The following is a 14,970-nucleotide window of genomic DNA, read 5'->3' on the forward strand; positions in this document are numbered from 1 at the left end:
AGCAGCCGCTCCCCAGTGACAGGATCATTTTGGGGGAGACCTTCAGGCCACTCAGGCCTGTCACCAAATAAACTAGCTCCTAGTAGCTGGGGATGAATGAGACTGCGCCTGAGACTGGAAAGCAGGTCTCGCTGGGCCAGCCTTGCTCAGGCCTCGGCTGTCCTAAGCCACTGCCCCAGCCCAGCCAGCGGGGTCCCTGCACCCCCTGTCACCTGCGCGGTGACACCTCATCTCTCCACAAGGAGCCTCCGGAGGAAGCTGGGTTCCAGGAGCAGCACTGAAGCCCCAAAGCCACAGTGCAGGCCTTAGACAGTGTCACTAGCTCACTAGCTCCCTGGCTCACCAGGCGCCAGCAGCAGCAGCCATCTTGAAGGGGCACAGGACACCAGAGCTGGTCCCCACAGGGGCCAGCCACTTTGTGTACAAAAGTTATGTTCTGTGACTGCAGAGTGAGACCAGGCCAGTTGGTTCCCAAGGGCCAGCCCGGAGAGCAGGAGCACTGAGCAGCATGGGGATGGCTTTGGGCGACCCTTTGTCCCACAGGGACACGACCAGGTCCTGTGCCGTGCTGGGATGGGGACCCGGGGTAGAGACGGACAATTCTGGAAAAATAGGCAAAATGGGTTTGGAATCTAGCTACGCTGCTGGCTGTGGATCCCGAGAGAGGTGACAGCCTCTCTGAGCTGTCCCTGTCCCTTGCATAGGGGTGGCAGCGCCCTGCCCTACTGAGTCGTGAGGACTCCCTGGATCAGGCATGGGGACGGCTGAGCTCAACTAATGGCAGCTGTCACCGGCTCCTGGGATTGAGAGCCCCTCAGCTCTCTGCCCACTGGGCTCGCCGGTGACAGGAGTTGATTATGCTGAAGTGAATTAGAGGGACAAGACATTTGCCGGTTCCCTCCTGCTTCCATCTGGGAATTCAAATGTATCTCACATCCTCTTAGCCTCACAATAAATCTGTTCAGGAGAAAAAATATGTATGCCTTTTCACAGACAGTCAGACAGCACTGTGATACACAGAGATTAAGAAGAGTGTCTACCGCCACCCGGCAAATGGTGCTCTGAGAGCCGGCTTCCGGGCCGCGCCAGGCGAGCCGAGTGCAAAGAGGAGGAGGCCGAGAGAGGAGGCTGAGGGAGGAGGAGGCCAGCTCTCAGCAGGAGCAGCAGGTGGGCACAAAGCCCTGGGGTGCTCAGGTCTACATGCAGCCTTTCCTTGGCTGTTTCTGGGGTGGGGCACAGATGCTGCTCCTTTGGGAACCACCTCCTGCACTGGCAAGTCACCAGAGAGTGGTGACCAGCCAGCCACCACCAGAGGTGCCAACCAGGAGTGGAGGGACCATGCATCTTCTCAGCCATCCCGGGTGGTTGGGGGGGTAGTCACAGAAGGAAACCAAAGCTCAGAGAGCTTAGAAACCTATCCTCCTCATCCCACTACCAAGAGACAGCGTCCCCCTGCTCCAGGTGCTTGGTCCCTGGTGGCCACTCTGTGCCCAGAGCAAGGTGGGGTCCCAAGGCCATGGTGGGCTCAGCCTCTCCTTTACCTCAATGCTGCTGATGAGCTCCAGGTACCGCAGGTCCTGCACCCTGGCGAAGGCCTGGGGAAGAAACAGGGCACAGTCAGCCACTGGCTTGGTTTCCAAAGTGGGGGGCTGGCTGGGGGACAGCGGAGCTGTGGCAAGGGACAGGGAGAGTGAGCGTGGGTTCCTCATGGAGTGGGCCACCCAACAGGGCTCGGCTTGACCCCTAGTATTAGTCCTTACAAAGGACAGCAAAGAAGAGCTGGATGCACCTGTCATTTGGGGATCAGGTCTGCGGAGGGTCCAGGGGCCCCCCCATCCACAGGAGGAAGGAGCAGGTGGACTCGGGGCTGGGGACAGGGGGTAAGGTGTGGCCACCAGAGACCGCAGGCACCTCTCGGTGACTTGGATGGGAAGCAGGAGACAGCTCTGCTGACCCAGGGGTGCCACCCACACAGCTCCCAGAGCCCACAGCAGGGCGCAGAGGGAGGGGAGGGGAGGGACACGCAGAGAAGGAAGGAGGATGGTTTGGGGAGGAGGGGACGGGGGTGAATCACTCGCGCGTCTTACGTAAACCCCAAAAGCACAGCCCTTGCTTGGACCCACAACAAAGCTAGACTTTAACCCCTGGCTGCCCGAGGTTTCTGGGCCCAGGAGGAATGGTGCCGGCTGCACTTCTTTTGCTGCTTCTAGATTCTTCCAGGGGCTTCGAGGAAGGCCACCCAGGGTCAGGCTGGTCTTCCCGCGGCTCTGCCACCAGCTTGCTTCTTCGCACTGTCCTGTGGGAACTGGGCTGGCGCGTGCCCAGGGCAGGCAGCGACCGAGCAGAATGGCCCCGGCCACATGAGGCCCCGGCTCAGCCGCACGACGTCCTCCTCCTCAGAAGGCTTGGGGCAGTGAGCAAGTCACCAGCCTCTGGGTGCCAAGCAGATGACCACGATGTGACTTCATGTCTTCATCCAGGAGGGCTGACACCCTCACTAACTGGGCACCCAGGTGACTACGACCAGGCCTCTCCACCTCCCCAGTTCAGGGGCCCACATTGAAAAAGGGGAGGCAGGCAGAGCCAACAGGTCACTACGTCCCTGAGCGGGGGGCTGGACAAGTGCACACCGTGCAGAGAAGCCGGTCCCTGAGCATCGGTGGTGGCAGGTGGCAGGACGGGACCCTGGCGGGTGGCCTTGCTCCCTGTCTGTCTTGTTTGGACACAGGGCCTCACTCTTGGGTCCCAGGCTGGTTTGGAGCTCTGAGCCCCCAGTGATCCTCGCAGCTCAGCCTCCCCAGCTGCTGGGACACGAGCCCACGCTGCCCCACGCCCAGCAAGTGGCTTTTCTTGCAGAAGAATCTGCAGAAAGGTACGGCAGCCATTGCACCAGCAAAGGGATCCCAGGACTCCCTCTCCAAGGGTCTTTCTGGTTCTGCTGCGTGCAGTGCCCTGTGAGACTCATCTGTGTGTGAGTTCCTGCAGCCATGACGCATGCTGCAGAGTCAGGGTGCCTGGTCGGGGTGCTCAGAGTCACAAGGCCTGAGTACCCTCCGCGGAGGGAGTGGGCAGCCAGGGCCAGCCACGGCCAGCCACAGCTGCAGGCCGGGCAGAGGGCGGCTCTCCCCTGCCATCTAGTGGCCACGCTAGGCTACAGCAGGAACCCGCCTGCACAAGCCTGAGCCCCACACAGCACAGCGGGTCAGGGCTCTGGGTGAACCCCCAAGTCCAAGTCCAGGGGCAAGGTCTCACAGCGTTTCTAGACGTCACTCTGCCTGTGCCTGCATGACTGTTGGCACAATTCTGTCAACGACAACACCTAGACACACATGTCCTAAGAACAACCCTGGGCTTTAGACAGGGATTCTGTTCCCAGGGAGCGCTCACGGGACACAGGGTGGGACGTTAAGTAAACAGAGGGCCACCCTCCAGAGCCTGCCAGTCGTCCCAACACGGGCAACTTCGCGCGGGCCTGGCTCATGCTGGAGGGGTCGGGAGTACTACGGTGAGTTCTAGATGTGACGAGGTGACAATCTGGGGGCAGGTCCGGATGTCGCCCCAGCTGCAACGAACCAGCCCCTCTCAGGAAGCCTGCGCTCGCTCCACCCTTCCTGGCATTGATGGTGGAACAGAAGGAGCCCTCCAGGGAGACGGCTTCACTCCTCGGGATTCCTAAAGTCCCTCTGTGTCACCACATTCCTGACACTTACCAGATCTAAAAATACTACAGAGAACTACCCTGTCACCATCACTTCCTTTTTTTTTTTTGGTGGCCCCGGGAGGGAGCCCAGGGCCTTGCCTGTGCGCGTAGCTGCGCTCTACCACTGGGCCGCAGCCCCGGCCCCACTTCTTGGGCATGGCTGGCAGGGGCACGGCCACCTCCAACTTTAATTCCCCTTCGCAGGGCCCTGGGAAAGCCCTCTGCTCTGAGGAAGACTGGCAGGGCAGGGAGCCCTTTCCAGGCCCATGTTAGAAATGGAGGTTCAGGGCTTCTGAACCCTGCTCTGGTCCACGTCTAGAAGCATCGACTTGACAAGAGGCGGGCACCGTGGGCCTCCTTCAACACTGGCCCAGGGACAGTCTCCCACTCGACGGTGGGAGAGAAGGAGGGGAGGGAGCAGGCGGGCGGAGGGGTTGGAAGCCAGCCCTCTGCCACCTCTTGTCGTCGATGGAAATCCAACTAGGAAACACTTGTGCTCAAAGTCCACAAAGGGGCTGAACAGCTTCAGCCACTTCTGCAGCTTTAACTGACTAAACCAGGAAATGGCGCAATGAATCAAGTCCGTGAATCATGCCATGTAGGCATGTGGGAAGTGGCCGTCCTGTTGTCAGAATCCAAGTGTGACCATCCCCATCCACTGGACTTGGCCAAGAACCCAGAGAAACAGCATTGTGTCAGCAACGGCCTAATGCTGATGCTAATCAAAAAGGATCCATTTATTGAGTGTCTATTATGTGCCAGGCTCTTAGTCAGATGCTTTACAGGAGTGACAGCCAGTAAGAGTGACAGCCAGAACCTGCCTCTTCTGCGTGTGGCTTTAAGGCCTGTCCATTTGGATCTCTACCACTTTGCAAGGCTGGGGCCTAGCACCACCAGAACCTTCCAGAAAGGCAATCTCGGGAAGGTCGTTTCCTGACCAGGCTCACTGCGAGGAAATGGCTGAGCTGAGACGCAACCCAAGTCATGCTTTTGCCCCTCCGTGTCACCTGGATCCCCCTCTGCCTCCTAGGGGACCCTCCCGGGACCCAATGCCTGCTCGGGCCCACAGGAGGCTTACCTTCTTTGCAGTCTCGAACTCTAATCCTTCCAGGGCTTCCATGGCCAGCTCCCGCCAGTCTGCGTCCGTGACGCCCAGGCACGCGATCTGGTAGGCTTCCTTGAACAGCTTCCTGTCCAGGTACTGGTACATGGGAGCCGACTGCGGGGTGTCACCAAAAGGAGAAGACGAGTTTCAGAGCAACGGAAAGAGGCCGATTCCGACGCAGCCTGCTTCCAGATGTGCCTAGTTACGAACTCCTACAGAGGAGCCCCCTGGGGATCCATCAGGGTGCCCCCCCACCCCAGCCCACCTTGCACGCTCTGCTTTCCATTCTGCACCCCAACCTCAGCAGAGCCGCGTGCTCTGGGCACAGGCTCCCTGCCCATCCAGCCCAGGCCGGCCTTCCCATAAGATGTCCCCCAGCCTGGAAAGGCCTACTGGGCTGTCAAGGCCCTGCCCAAATGTCCCCTCTTCTGGAATCTTACCTGACCCCTCCACCTCCCACCCCAAGTCAGGCTCTAGTGACACGCGTGTCTTCTAGACAGAGCCCTGCACTACCTGGGTCGGGGTTCCAGAGGCTTTGGGTTTTAGGGTTACATAGTGCTTCTGGCTCTGTCCTAACAGCCCTGGGTGGGTAACCGTGGCCACTTCCTGAGACAGCCCAGGAGGCCCAGGGCTGCCTAACCCAATGCTGGAGCAGGAGGCCACCTGCGCCGGGCCCCGGGACCCCCTTGCTTTGAGCATGCGCGCAGACACGCATGCGCACACCAGAACCAGCCCCAGCCAGGCCTGACGTCGTCAATGAAGGCCCCTGTCCCTGTCCCAGGCCAGCCCCGGTGCCTCGGGGAGCTGCATCTGCCCTTCTGGGTTCCCGGGCAGGGGAGATCAATCAGCCAGGTCCTCTGTGCTAATGGTTCCCAAATGTGGAGCCTGACCACTGTTTTCTCCATTTGGGGGCCTTTATCTTTGAAATTTCCGGTCTTGATTTCTTAGCTTCAGCGTTGAAGGAGAACTTTTTCCTTTCAAGCCAGTCTGCCCTCTGGACAGACAGCAGGACACGGCTGACCCTTCCCACGGTGCCAGGCCACCCACCTCTCCTCCCTGGAGGGAGCCGCTGGGCACAGGCCGGGGGCCACATCCTCGCTGGCCGCCTTTGGGGTAAATGTGCCACCTTGGTTTGGATGCCTGGCCCAACTGAGGCTTCCAGGGGCAAAGGAGAGGGGTTCTGAGAGTGACCAAGGGCTGGGCAAGGAGGGAGCAGCAACACCTCCCTGTCTTTCCCAGCCCAGCTCCTCGGCCTTCTGGAACTTTCTGGACTCCTGGAGAGCCGTCCCCTCCTGCCGGCCCCTGCAGCCTCTGTGGGCTCAGGTTTCACCCCCTCCTGGGAGCTCGGCCGACTCCCATGCACCATGAGCTGCCTCCCTAGCCCTCTTACTGAGCACCTCGCTTCCATCTGAGTTCTGCTTTGTGGCTGGGGCTGGTTCGTGACAGCCTGTAATAAGGAGAAATGGTCACGGGAACGGAGCCAGGCAAAGCCTGAAGATGGGCATAATTAACCCCAAGCCAGGCCGGGCACAGCGACGCAGCCCACGGTCCCCGCCACTCGCAAGGCTAAGGCCGGGGCTCGCTCCAGTCCACAGACCTCAAGGCTAGCCTGAGTCACAGGGCAAGAATCCACTTCAAAAACTGGCACAGGAAAGAAAACGAGGCCCCAAACAGTGACAAGACAGTCAGCTGAGGTGGCGGGGCCAGGGCGCAAAGTCTGGGTGTTTCTTCCTCTAGGCAACAGGAGGGTTTTTTCTTTTCTTTTTTTTGATATCAGGGTTTGAACCCAGGGTTTACCACTCACCCCCCTCCCCAGCCCTTTTCTATATTTTGTTTATAGACAGGGCCTCACTGAGTTGCTTAGGGCTTTGTTAAGTTGCTGAGGCTGGCCTCCAACCTGCGATCCTCCTGCCTCAGCCTCCCGAGCTGCTGGGATGACAGGCGTGGGCCAGTGTGCCTGGTAAGAGAGCAGGCCTTCTTGCCTTGTTGACTGCCTGGTGACGCTAGAACAGGCACAGTGACAGGATCACCACGACAGACAGACAGTGAACATGCACTGGCACCATTTGAGTGGGAGTTTTAAAAACCCACTAACTGAACGGGCACCCAGAGAGGGACACTGCACCTCGCTGTTGTTTTCCAGCATGAGGTCACCCCGCCCCAGGAGCCTGCGCAGGCTCGCTACCCTACTTGGCAGCACTGACCAACCAGCTCTTGCACAAGATGATGTAAACTTCCAGAGGAAACCAAAAATCCCAAGAGCGGTTCTGGGGCTTTTTCCCCCATCTGGAGGCCTAGACCGCAGGGGGGCGGAGGCAGAGGCCACAGATAGACAGCCTTTGTCTCAGAGCCTCTCCCCAGCCTACCGTGACCTGCTGCCTCAGCAGGACGCTGGCCCAGGACTCTTAAGGTCCCAGCAGAGGAAGCCCCGGGTGGCCCCCTTGGCTCCAAGACCTGTCACCAAGCACAGCCTGTCGGGCATACTGAAGAAGAGCGGGCTCCTGGCGGGTGGGGTACACGGGTTTGGGACAGCTGATGGAGAGCAGATGGGGACATCACCAGGGCCAGGGGGCAGTCATTGCCCCTCCCCCGCCATCGCTCCCACGGGCCCCCTCCCTTCTCTCTCTCTCCACTTCCTCAGATCGGGTTCCCCACCACTTCTTGAGTAAGTGCCCAGCGGCCGCTAATAACAGACGCTGGCCCAGTCACTCTGCAGGAGCAAGTCACAAGGGCCTCACTGGCTCACAGGGAGGGGTCCAGCCTGAGAGGCAGGGAGACCCACCGAACCCAGCGGAAGGCCGTCTGAGCTACGTCCAAACAGCTCCAAAGGCACAGCTTGGTCTCGAGCGGCCTCACCTCTAGGAACTCAGACCCAGGGGCTGAGCTGGGAGAGAGAGAGACCCAGCTAGAGAGATGCCCAGTGCTCATAAGAGAAAAGAAGTGACAGTGTCCATGACCAATGGCAGGAGCCGGCAGGTGAGCTGTGAGCACCCATGTGACAGGATCAACCACAACACTGGAAGCTGGGCACGGTGGCTCGCCCCTGTGATCCCAGCAACCTGGGAGGCTGAGGCAGGAGGATCACAAGTTGGACTGAGGTCAACCTTGGCGATTTAGCAAGACTTTGTCTCCAAAATAAATAAATAAATAAAAGGACTGAGGTGGCAGCTCAGTGGAGGAGCATCCCTGGGTCCCTATGACTGTCAAAAAAAATCTGAAAGAAAAGCAATTTAAAAAACCAAACTGAGCCAGGTGCGGAGGCGGACGTCTGTAATCCCAGAAGCCTGGGAGGCTGAGGCAGGAGGATCGTGAGTTCCAAGCCAGCCTCAGCAACTTAGCAAGGTATTTAGCAACTCAGCAAGATCCTGTCTCTAAATAAAATATAAACAAGGCTGAGGATGTGGCTCAGTGGTTGAGCACCCCTGGGTTCAATCCTCAGGACCCAACAAAAGAAAAAATAAAGAACACTGAAGTTGGAAATGGGCAGGGAGCAGCAGATGTGGTCATGGAAGGACAGCACAGGGACCCTGGGATCCTGGCAGTGCTGGGGGGCAGCCTGTGGTGGCAGATCACACAACCCTATGACAGTTTGCATACTGTGAGCCTGGGGGACTGGACACAATGTAAGGACTCTCAAGTATAAGTGAGTCTATAATCATCTTAATATTCGAAAATGCTGAGAAAGTATAATTATTGACGTGGGGCCAGGTTTCCAGTAGACGACTGAGTGAAAGAGCCAGAAAACCAGTTTATAGCCAGTAACTCACTGGAAGGCATCCCCATGGCGTCTGCAATGTCTAAATATCAGGTTGAATGAGAGGATTGGCCCAGGGAGGAGTTTCAATCCCCCCACTCTTTTTTTTTTTTTTTTTTGGTACTGAGGATTGAACCCAGGGGTGTTTTATCACTGAGCCCCCTCCCCAGCCCCTTTTTATTTTTCTATTTTATTTAGAGACAGGGTCTCACTGAGTTGCTGAGGGCCTTGCTAAGTTGCTGAGGCTGGCTTTGAACTCGAGATCCTCCTGCCTCAGCCTCCTGAGCCACTGGGATTATAGTGTGCCACTGTGCCCACCTAGAAGTTCCGATCTCTGGCTCACAGGCCACATTCAGTAGACACAAGAAGTCTAAGGTTCATCTTTAGGTGGCAATGCTTCTGAGGATAAGAGTCACAAACAATCCTTACCGCGTGTTCACAGGAAATCCTCTACTCGTAATTCTACGCGGTACGTATATTACATACGCATACAGAAAGGTCTGGACACACTCCAAAATGGTAAGAAGTGACCCTCTCTGAGGACAGATGCTGGGGTTCTAGGGTCTGTCCTTGTCTCATGACAGCTTACAGTGAGCACCATTCACTGGGGGCAGGTGTGACGAGGCGGCCACCACGTGGGCCACAGGGATGCGCTCTCCTGTCCCCCTCTGCCCTCCCCCACTGTGCCCCACACTCCAGCTCTGCTTTTCTGGTCTGGCTATTCGGAGTTCGGGGGTCCCATGCTTTCTCCCCCGCCCCCCAGGGGCCAGGCCAGGGCCAGGCTTACCTGCGGCACCTCCACGGCTGTCATGGCGAAGAGGTGGAGACAGAAGATCTTGGAGCCGTTGTAGCCGACCACGAAGCCCTGCAGCCTCTGCTGGTGCACGGGGAAGGTGCTGGCCTTGATGTTGAGGTAGCCTCCGCCCGAGAAGCACAGCATGTCCTCGCACTGCGTGTTCCAGGCCACGCTGTTGGCGTTGGGTTCCTGCAGGACAGACAGGACGGAGCCTGTGACAGTCACCCTGGGCCTTGGCACCACTCGGTGGCTCCAATCAGAGCCATTCTGAAGACTGAATCATGCTGAAAGGCACCAGGGGATGGTGGGTAGGTGGGAGGGACCAGAAAGAAAAGTGTGGTGGCTCCTCTAGGCCCTGCTGACCCCAGGGGCGCTCAACCACTGAGCCCCGTCCCCTAGAGACAGGGCCTTGCTAAGTTGCCCAGGCTGGCCTCGAACTTGTGATCCTCCTGCCTCAGCTTCCCAAGCTGCTGGGATGACAGGCGTGCACCACCCAGCATGGTGCTAGCGTTGCAATTTTCAAAAAAGCACTACTTTGGGGGAAAAATATCATTCTCCCCACGTGGTGATCACTCTAGGATTCTACCTCTTTTAAAGAACAGATACACATCTCCATACGTGAAGAGGACTGAGGGGAACATTCCAGAGGACCAGCTGTGAATGCTTCTGGGTGGGTGTTCATCCTCTCTGTTTTTTGTTTGCCTGAATTTTTTTCCCCTCCGTGACTACCTATTGTTTTTTGTAATAAGAAAAGAACAGGGAGTTCTTTTTAAAATTAGAAAATAATATATTGTCTCTGCATTTTCCAACTCACACTCTGTAAAAAACTGTCACCCTGGGAGGTGCCTCGCCCAATTAGACTGCTCCTCCACCTGGAGCCCTAGGGACCGGCAGGGACACAGACCCTGCTGCTTGGCGTCTTTTTTTTTGGGGGGGGGGGTCTGGGGTGATATTGGAGCCCGCCCTCCCACTGAGCTACACCCCAGCCCTTTTTATTTCTTTTGAGACAGGGTCTTGCCAAATTGCTGAGGCTGGCCTTCAACCTCTGATCCTCCGGCCTCAGCTTCCTGAGTCACTGAGATTACAGGTGTGCACCTCTGTACCTGACTCTGCCGAGAATGTGTTATGCCTACGCCTCTGCAATGAGCAGGGATCGCTTTTATAATGAGGGGAAAACACAGCTGGTTTTATTTGGAAAAGAGAAAGAACCAGCAGGCCAGAGATACTGGGGCTGGGCAGGCCTCCTGGAAAGGCCCGGGAACCTCCTTCCCTGGCCTCCTACCTCACAGGGGCCTGTTAAACCCCCCCCCCCCTCCCCGGAGGAGCCGTGGCTGAGCTGGGCACTGTGGCATGCTGCTTGTTCCTGTAGCAATTCTAAATTTCCAGTTTCATTTCAGAGACAAGGAGAAATCGAGGCTCAGAGAGAGTCACTGACTTGCTCAGGATCACACAGTAACGGGTATGGGCAAGAGGAAGGCAGGCCCAGGTCCGTCTGGAGACAACGGCCACCCTTTCTCTCCCCTAAACACCCTCTGCGTCTGGGATGTGAGCTGACATTAACTGGGGGTCACCTCTGTGCTTGTCGCAGCCAGGTAACCTGGCTCTCCCCATGATACGGAAAACCCCGGCACTGGGAGAGGGCCCGGTCAGGAGAGGGAACTCACTCCCTGACCACTTGCAAAGCCCCAAGGAAGCCACGAGGCCTGGGTCCAGCAGGAAGCCAGCCAGGCGCCAGCCCCGGGCCTTCTTCCTCAGTGACACAGTCCTCCCAGCCACAGGATCCATGATGTGTCAGCAGTGCCCAGCCCCAAAGGCCCAAGCAGTCGTTTCCTTGGTTCATCGGCGCCTTGTGCAACCAGGACAAGGGTGGGCTTCCACCCCGTCCTCGCTCCCCTTCAGATGACAGAACCCATGCTGTAGCTCGACTGTGCCTGAGGTCACCCACAGACCCAGGCAGCTGCCAGAGGTGGCCACAGCCCTCTGTAAGCCCATCAGAAGCCCCATCTGGACATGAGCCCAGCCAGTCGGGTTTTTTAGGATCACTTCATTTTTCCCGGTTTCTCAGGAAACCCAGGTGGGACTCGGCTGTGCGGCTGGTGGGGAAACCAAAGGTGGGAGAGGCCGGTCCAGGCCCCGCTGTCCCCAGGCCCGTGGGAGGAGCCGGGTCCCCACCTGCGCTGCTCCCCCCACAGACCAGCCTGGGCCAGCAGGGTGCACCTCCTGCAGTGGCTGGGGGGTCCGCAGCCAGCGCTCGTCCAGCAATGTCCCCACGTCACCTGGAAGAGCAGCTCCTTGGTGTGGACATCGTACACCAGGCACGTGTCGTTCTCGTCCACCACGGCCAGCTTGTTCCGGGACGCGCTCATGTCCAAACAGCGCACGGCGGTAGCCTGCTTCAGGAGGACGATGGCGAAGAGATTGTCCACAAAGATCTTCAGGATCTGGCAGAGTTTCAGAGGAAAAGGGAGAGTCGCCATGGCAACCAGGGCCTGGCACCCGGCCAGCCGCGGAGTCCCATGTGTTCTCAGAACAACTCCCCCAATGCCACCAAGGAGGCCCGCAGACAGGGGACTTGCTCAGGAAGAAGCGAAAGGGGTTGGGGGGCTTATCCTCAGGGGACCAGAGGGGGGTTCACCCAGGTGGCCGAGGGAGTGACAGGCCTGGGCCAGACCAAACGCACTTCAGTGTCCGCTCGGACAGTGTCACGGCCTTAGTCAAAGTGCAAGGTGCGGGGACACCAGTGAGTCACCAACTAAAACCCCGATCAGACACCTGGTGTGAAATCACAGTGGTGAGGCCGATGGTGACAGCCACCATTGACTGACACTCCCACCAAAAAGGTAGTATCATCCTCATTTGTAAAACTGGAGTCTCAAAGAGGGAAAGCGACTGGGCCAGGGTCACCAGTGAGCAGCTAAGGAACACCACAATCCCAGGTTGACCTGCCCCCAAGTCCACCTCGAGGGAGACTCGAGCAAGCTCTCCCCGACACCGCTGTGGTCTCGCTGCTCAACGGCTCCCACCGATTGATCTCCTGTTCTGGGACTTCTGTCCCCAGCAAAGGACCTGACAAGCCTCAGCCACAGCCATCTGCTACACAGCCTGGCTCTCAGGCTAATGCAGTTATATTTTCACTTTTAAATTGCTATGTAGCCCACGTAGAAGTGTCCTTATTTTGAGCACAGAACACACATTCGCACACTCACACGCACACACACACACACACACACACACGCGCGCACACACGCCCGCACCAGAAATCTGTCTGATTTAGTGTGACCTGCATTTCCTGCATCTATCTGTCCAGGGGGTCCCCTTTGCTTATAGCATGTGGTCATGTGCTGAGGACCGGGCACTGTCGAGGTCCCCAGCCAGGACACCCTGCATAATCCATTCCTGCCTTAATAGGGATCTGACCCAGGACCGGTCCCCGCCCCCCTCCCCCGCCATCCACTAAAGCTGCATCTCCAACAGATAATCGCCCACCTTCCGGGTGACCCCAAGCACTAATCCATCCTACGTGCAGTTCAGGGCTGGGCCTCCAACCCGGCCAGAGAGCGAGCGAGCCACATGCCTGAAGGCAGTCTCATAAAGAGGTCCCTTGCAATGTGCCAGGCAGGCCCTCTGCTGTCCTGGGAGACCATCTCGGTGGCCCAGAGGAGCGGCCTGTGGATGCTGAGCCGGAGGGGACATGAGGGAGGGCTCACCTGTCCGTTCTTCAGGCCCACCAACAGGCCTTCCCTGGCAGAAGGGCCACCGATCACCTTGATGTAGCGAATGAGAGACTCCATCTGCCACTCACGCTCCTTGACCCCCGTGAAGGTCAGGCACTGCAAGCGCTTCTCCTGGAAAGCAAACCCAGCTCCAGAGAAGTGTCCCTGCCCTCCCAGGGGGCCTCCTGCACCTGGGGAGGGAAGGTGGCCCCGCGCTCGGTGCCTCACCAACCCCACCTCGTCCTCGGGATTGGCAATGGTTAATCCCCATGTGGGGTCTCCTCCTCGGAGCCCGCCTTCACCCCTTCTTCAAAGCTGACCCCCATGGCCACAGGCAGCACCCCATACCCTATCTTTTTTATTTTATTATTTTGTGGTGCTGGGATTGAACCCAGGGCCTTGTGCATGCTGGGAAAGCGCTCTACCGCCTGAGCCATATCCCCAGCCCCACACCCTGTGTCATAATTCCTAAACAGACAAGAGGTTAAACTCCAGAAACTTCCAAAGGATTTCTTCCCTTTTTTATTTTTATGAATTCCAACATGTGAAGGTGGAAACCTAATCCACCTCAACTCGCCTTCTCTGGAAGACTTTCCAAATTTCTCTTGGTATTTGACCTCGCCACTTTTTAGATATGTTCAGGACACTTTTTTGATGAATTAACCAATCTCTCTGGAGGTAAAACTTCCTTGACTGCTGAGTTGATCCAAGTTTTTAATGTGTGGGTGCTGATCAAAAAAATCATCTTCATTTTATGGGAGGAACCAAGTTCTGTTTGAAGTCATGAGATCCAACCCCAGTCACCCAAAGTGGCCTACTACTGGGAAACAGGTCTCCCCAGAAGAGGCTGATGGGTCGACATGCCAGTAAAGTGAATGATCACAGTCACAGAGTGACGGAAAGGGAGCATCCAAAGCCTGAGATGGGGCGGGAGGGGGCTCTGGGGGGGAGCAGGGAGGGGCACCAGCCCCCCGGCTGCGGCCCACCTGGCAGAGGATGATGTGGTCCGTGCACACCACCAGCAGGTTGCAGTCGTATTTCCGGAGGATCTTCTCCTTCACCTGGTAATGCATGTCCGAGGAGTCGTCGGAATACAACTCGTAGATGAGGATCTTCTCTGGCAGCTGAATCGCTAATCGATTTTTGTAGATGGCGATCTTCTTGACAAGCTCTTTGCATTTAATACGAACTGTCAGAGACCAAAAAAAAAATGGCTCTAGTGAAAGGCTGCTAAGTAAGGTGGAGGCAGAGAAATTAAAAGCTATCACTTACTTAATGCTATTGACAATTACAGTGAGATGTTCTCATTAAAAATCTTTATGGAGGGGCTGGGGTGGTGGCTCAGTGGTAGAGCGCTTGCCTAGCATGGGCGAGGCCCTGGGTTCGATCCTCAGCACCACGTAAAAATAAATAAAAAATAAAGGTCCATCTACAACTGAAAAAATATTAAAAATAAATCTTTATGGAGTGTCTGATACATACAGTCGGCTCCGATGAGCACTGGGACCCAAAGTGGTACACAATATGATCTCGGTGACCCAAGCTTACAACCCAGGACAGGAAATAACATGTTTTGGGGTTGCTAATTGCTGAGTGTGAATCTCGACTCTTCTGCACAACACGGACGGCCCCTGATGATCGGGAACCCACCAAAGTGACCAAACTCGCCCCTGGCTACTCCCACCCACCTCCTTGACAGCAGGGGACAGTATATAGTTTCTGAGACACATTAGGCCATGCCTCAGTACAGGCCAAGTAGGAAAAATGCCCAGTTGCCCAAGTGACTTCGCTTCACCCATCACAGAACCTTCAAATATAGGTGCTCCTGGATGGGGACCACAGGAAGTCAGCCTGTATCTGCAAGAAGATGCCCAACCTGGGTCCCTACATGACGACACCCAC

At 57.1% G+C, this 14,970-nt stretch overlaps 1 protein-coding gene across 5 annotated transcripts in view; it reads right to left on the minus strand.

Annotated features, from left to right (window-relative positions):
• Positions 1-14,970, minus strand: part of Ift122 (intraflagellar transport 122) — a 55,472-nt gene that overhangs the window by 17,471 nt on the left and 23,031 nt on the right. For all 5 annotated transcript variants that reach the window (XM_077106173.1, XM_077106172.1, XM_077106171.1 and 2 more), the window contains 6 exons: positions 14,055-14,257; positions 13,063-13,200; positions 11,632-11,796; positions 9,347-9,544; positions 4,779-4,919; positions 1,542-1,595 (listed from right to left, as the gene is read on the minus strand). In XM_077106173.1, coding sequence (XP_076962288.1) covers positions 1,542-1,595; positions 4,779-4,919; positions 9,347-9,544; positions 11,632-11,796; positions 13,063-13,200; positions 14,055-14,257 — 899 coding nt within the window. The remainder of the gene's footprint in view (positions 1-1,541; positions 1,596-4,778; positions 4,920-9,346; positions 9,545-11,631; positions 11,797-13,062; positions 13,201-14,054; positions 14,258-14,970) is intronic.

This window comes from Callospermophilus lateralis, chromosome 20 (genome assembly GCF_048772815.1).
Source record: "Callospermophilus lateralis isolate mCalLat2 chromosome 20, mCalLat2.hap1, whole genome shotgun sequence".
Classification (NCBI taxonomy): domain Eukaryota; kingdom Metazoa; phylum Chordata; class Mammalia; order Rodentia; family Sciuridae; genus Callospermophilus; species Callospermophilus lateralis.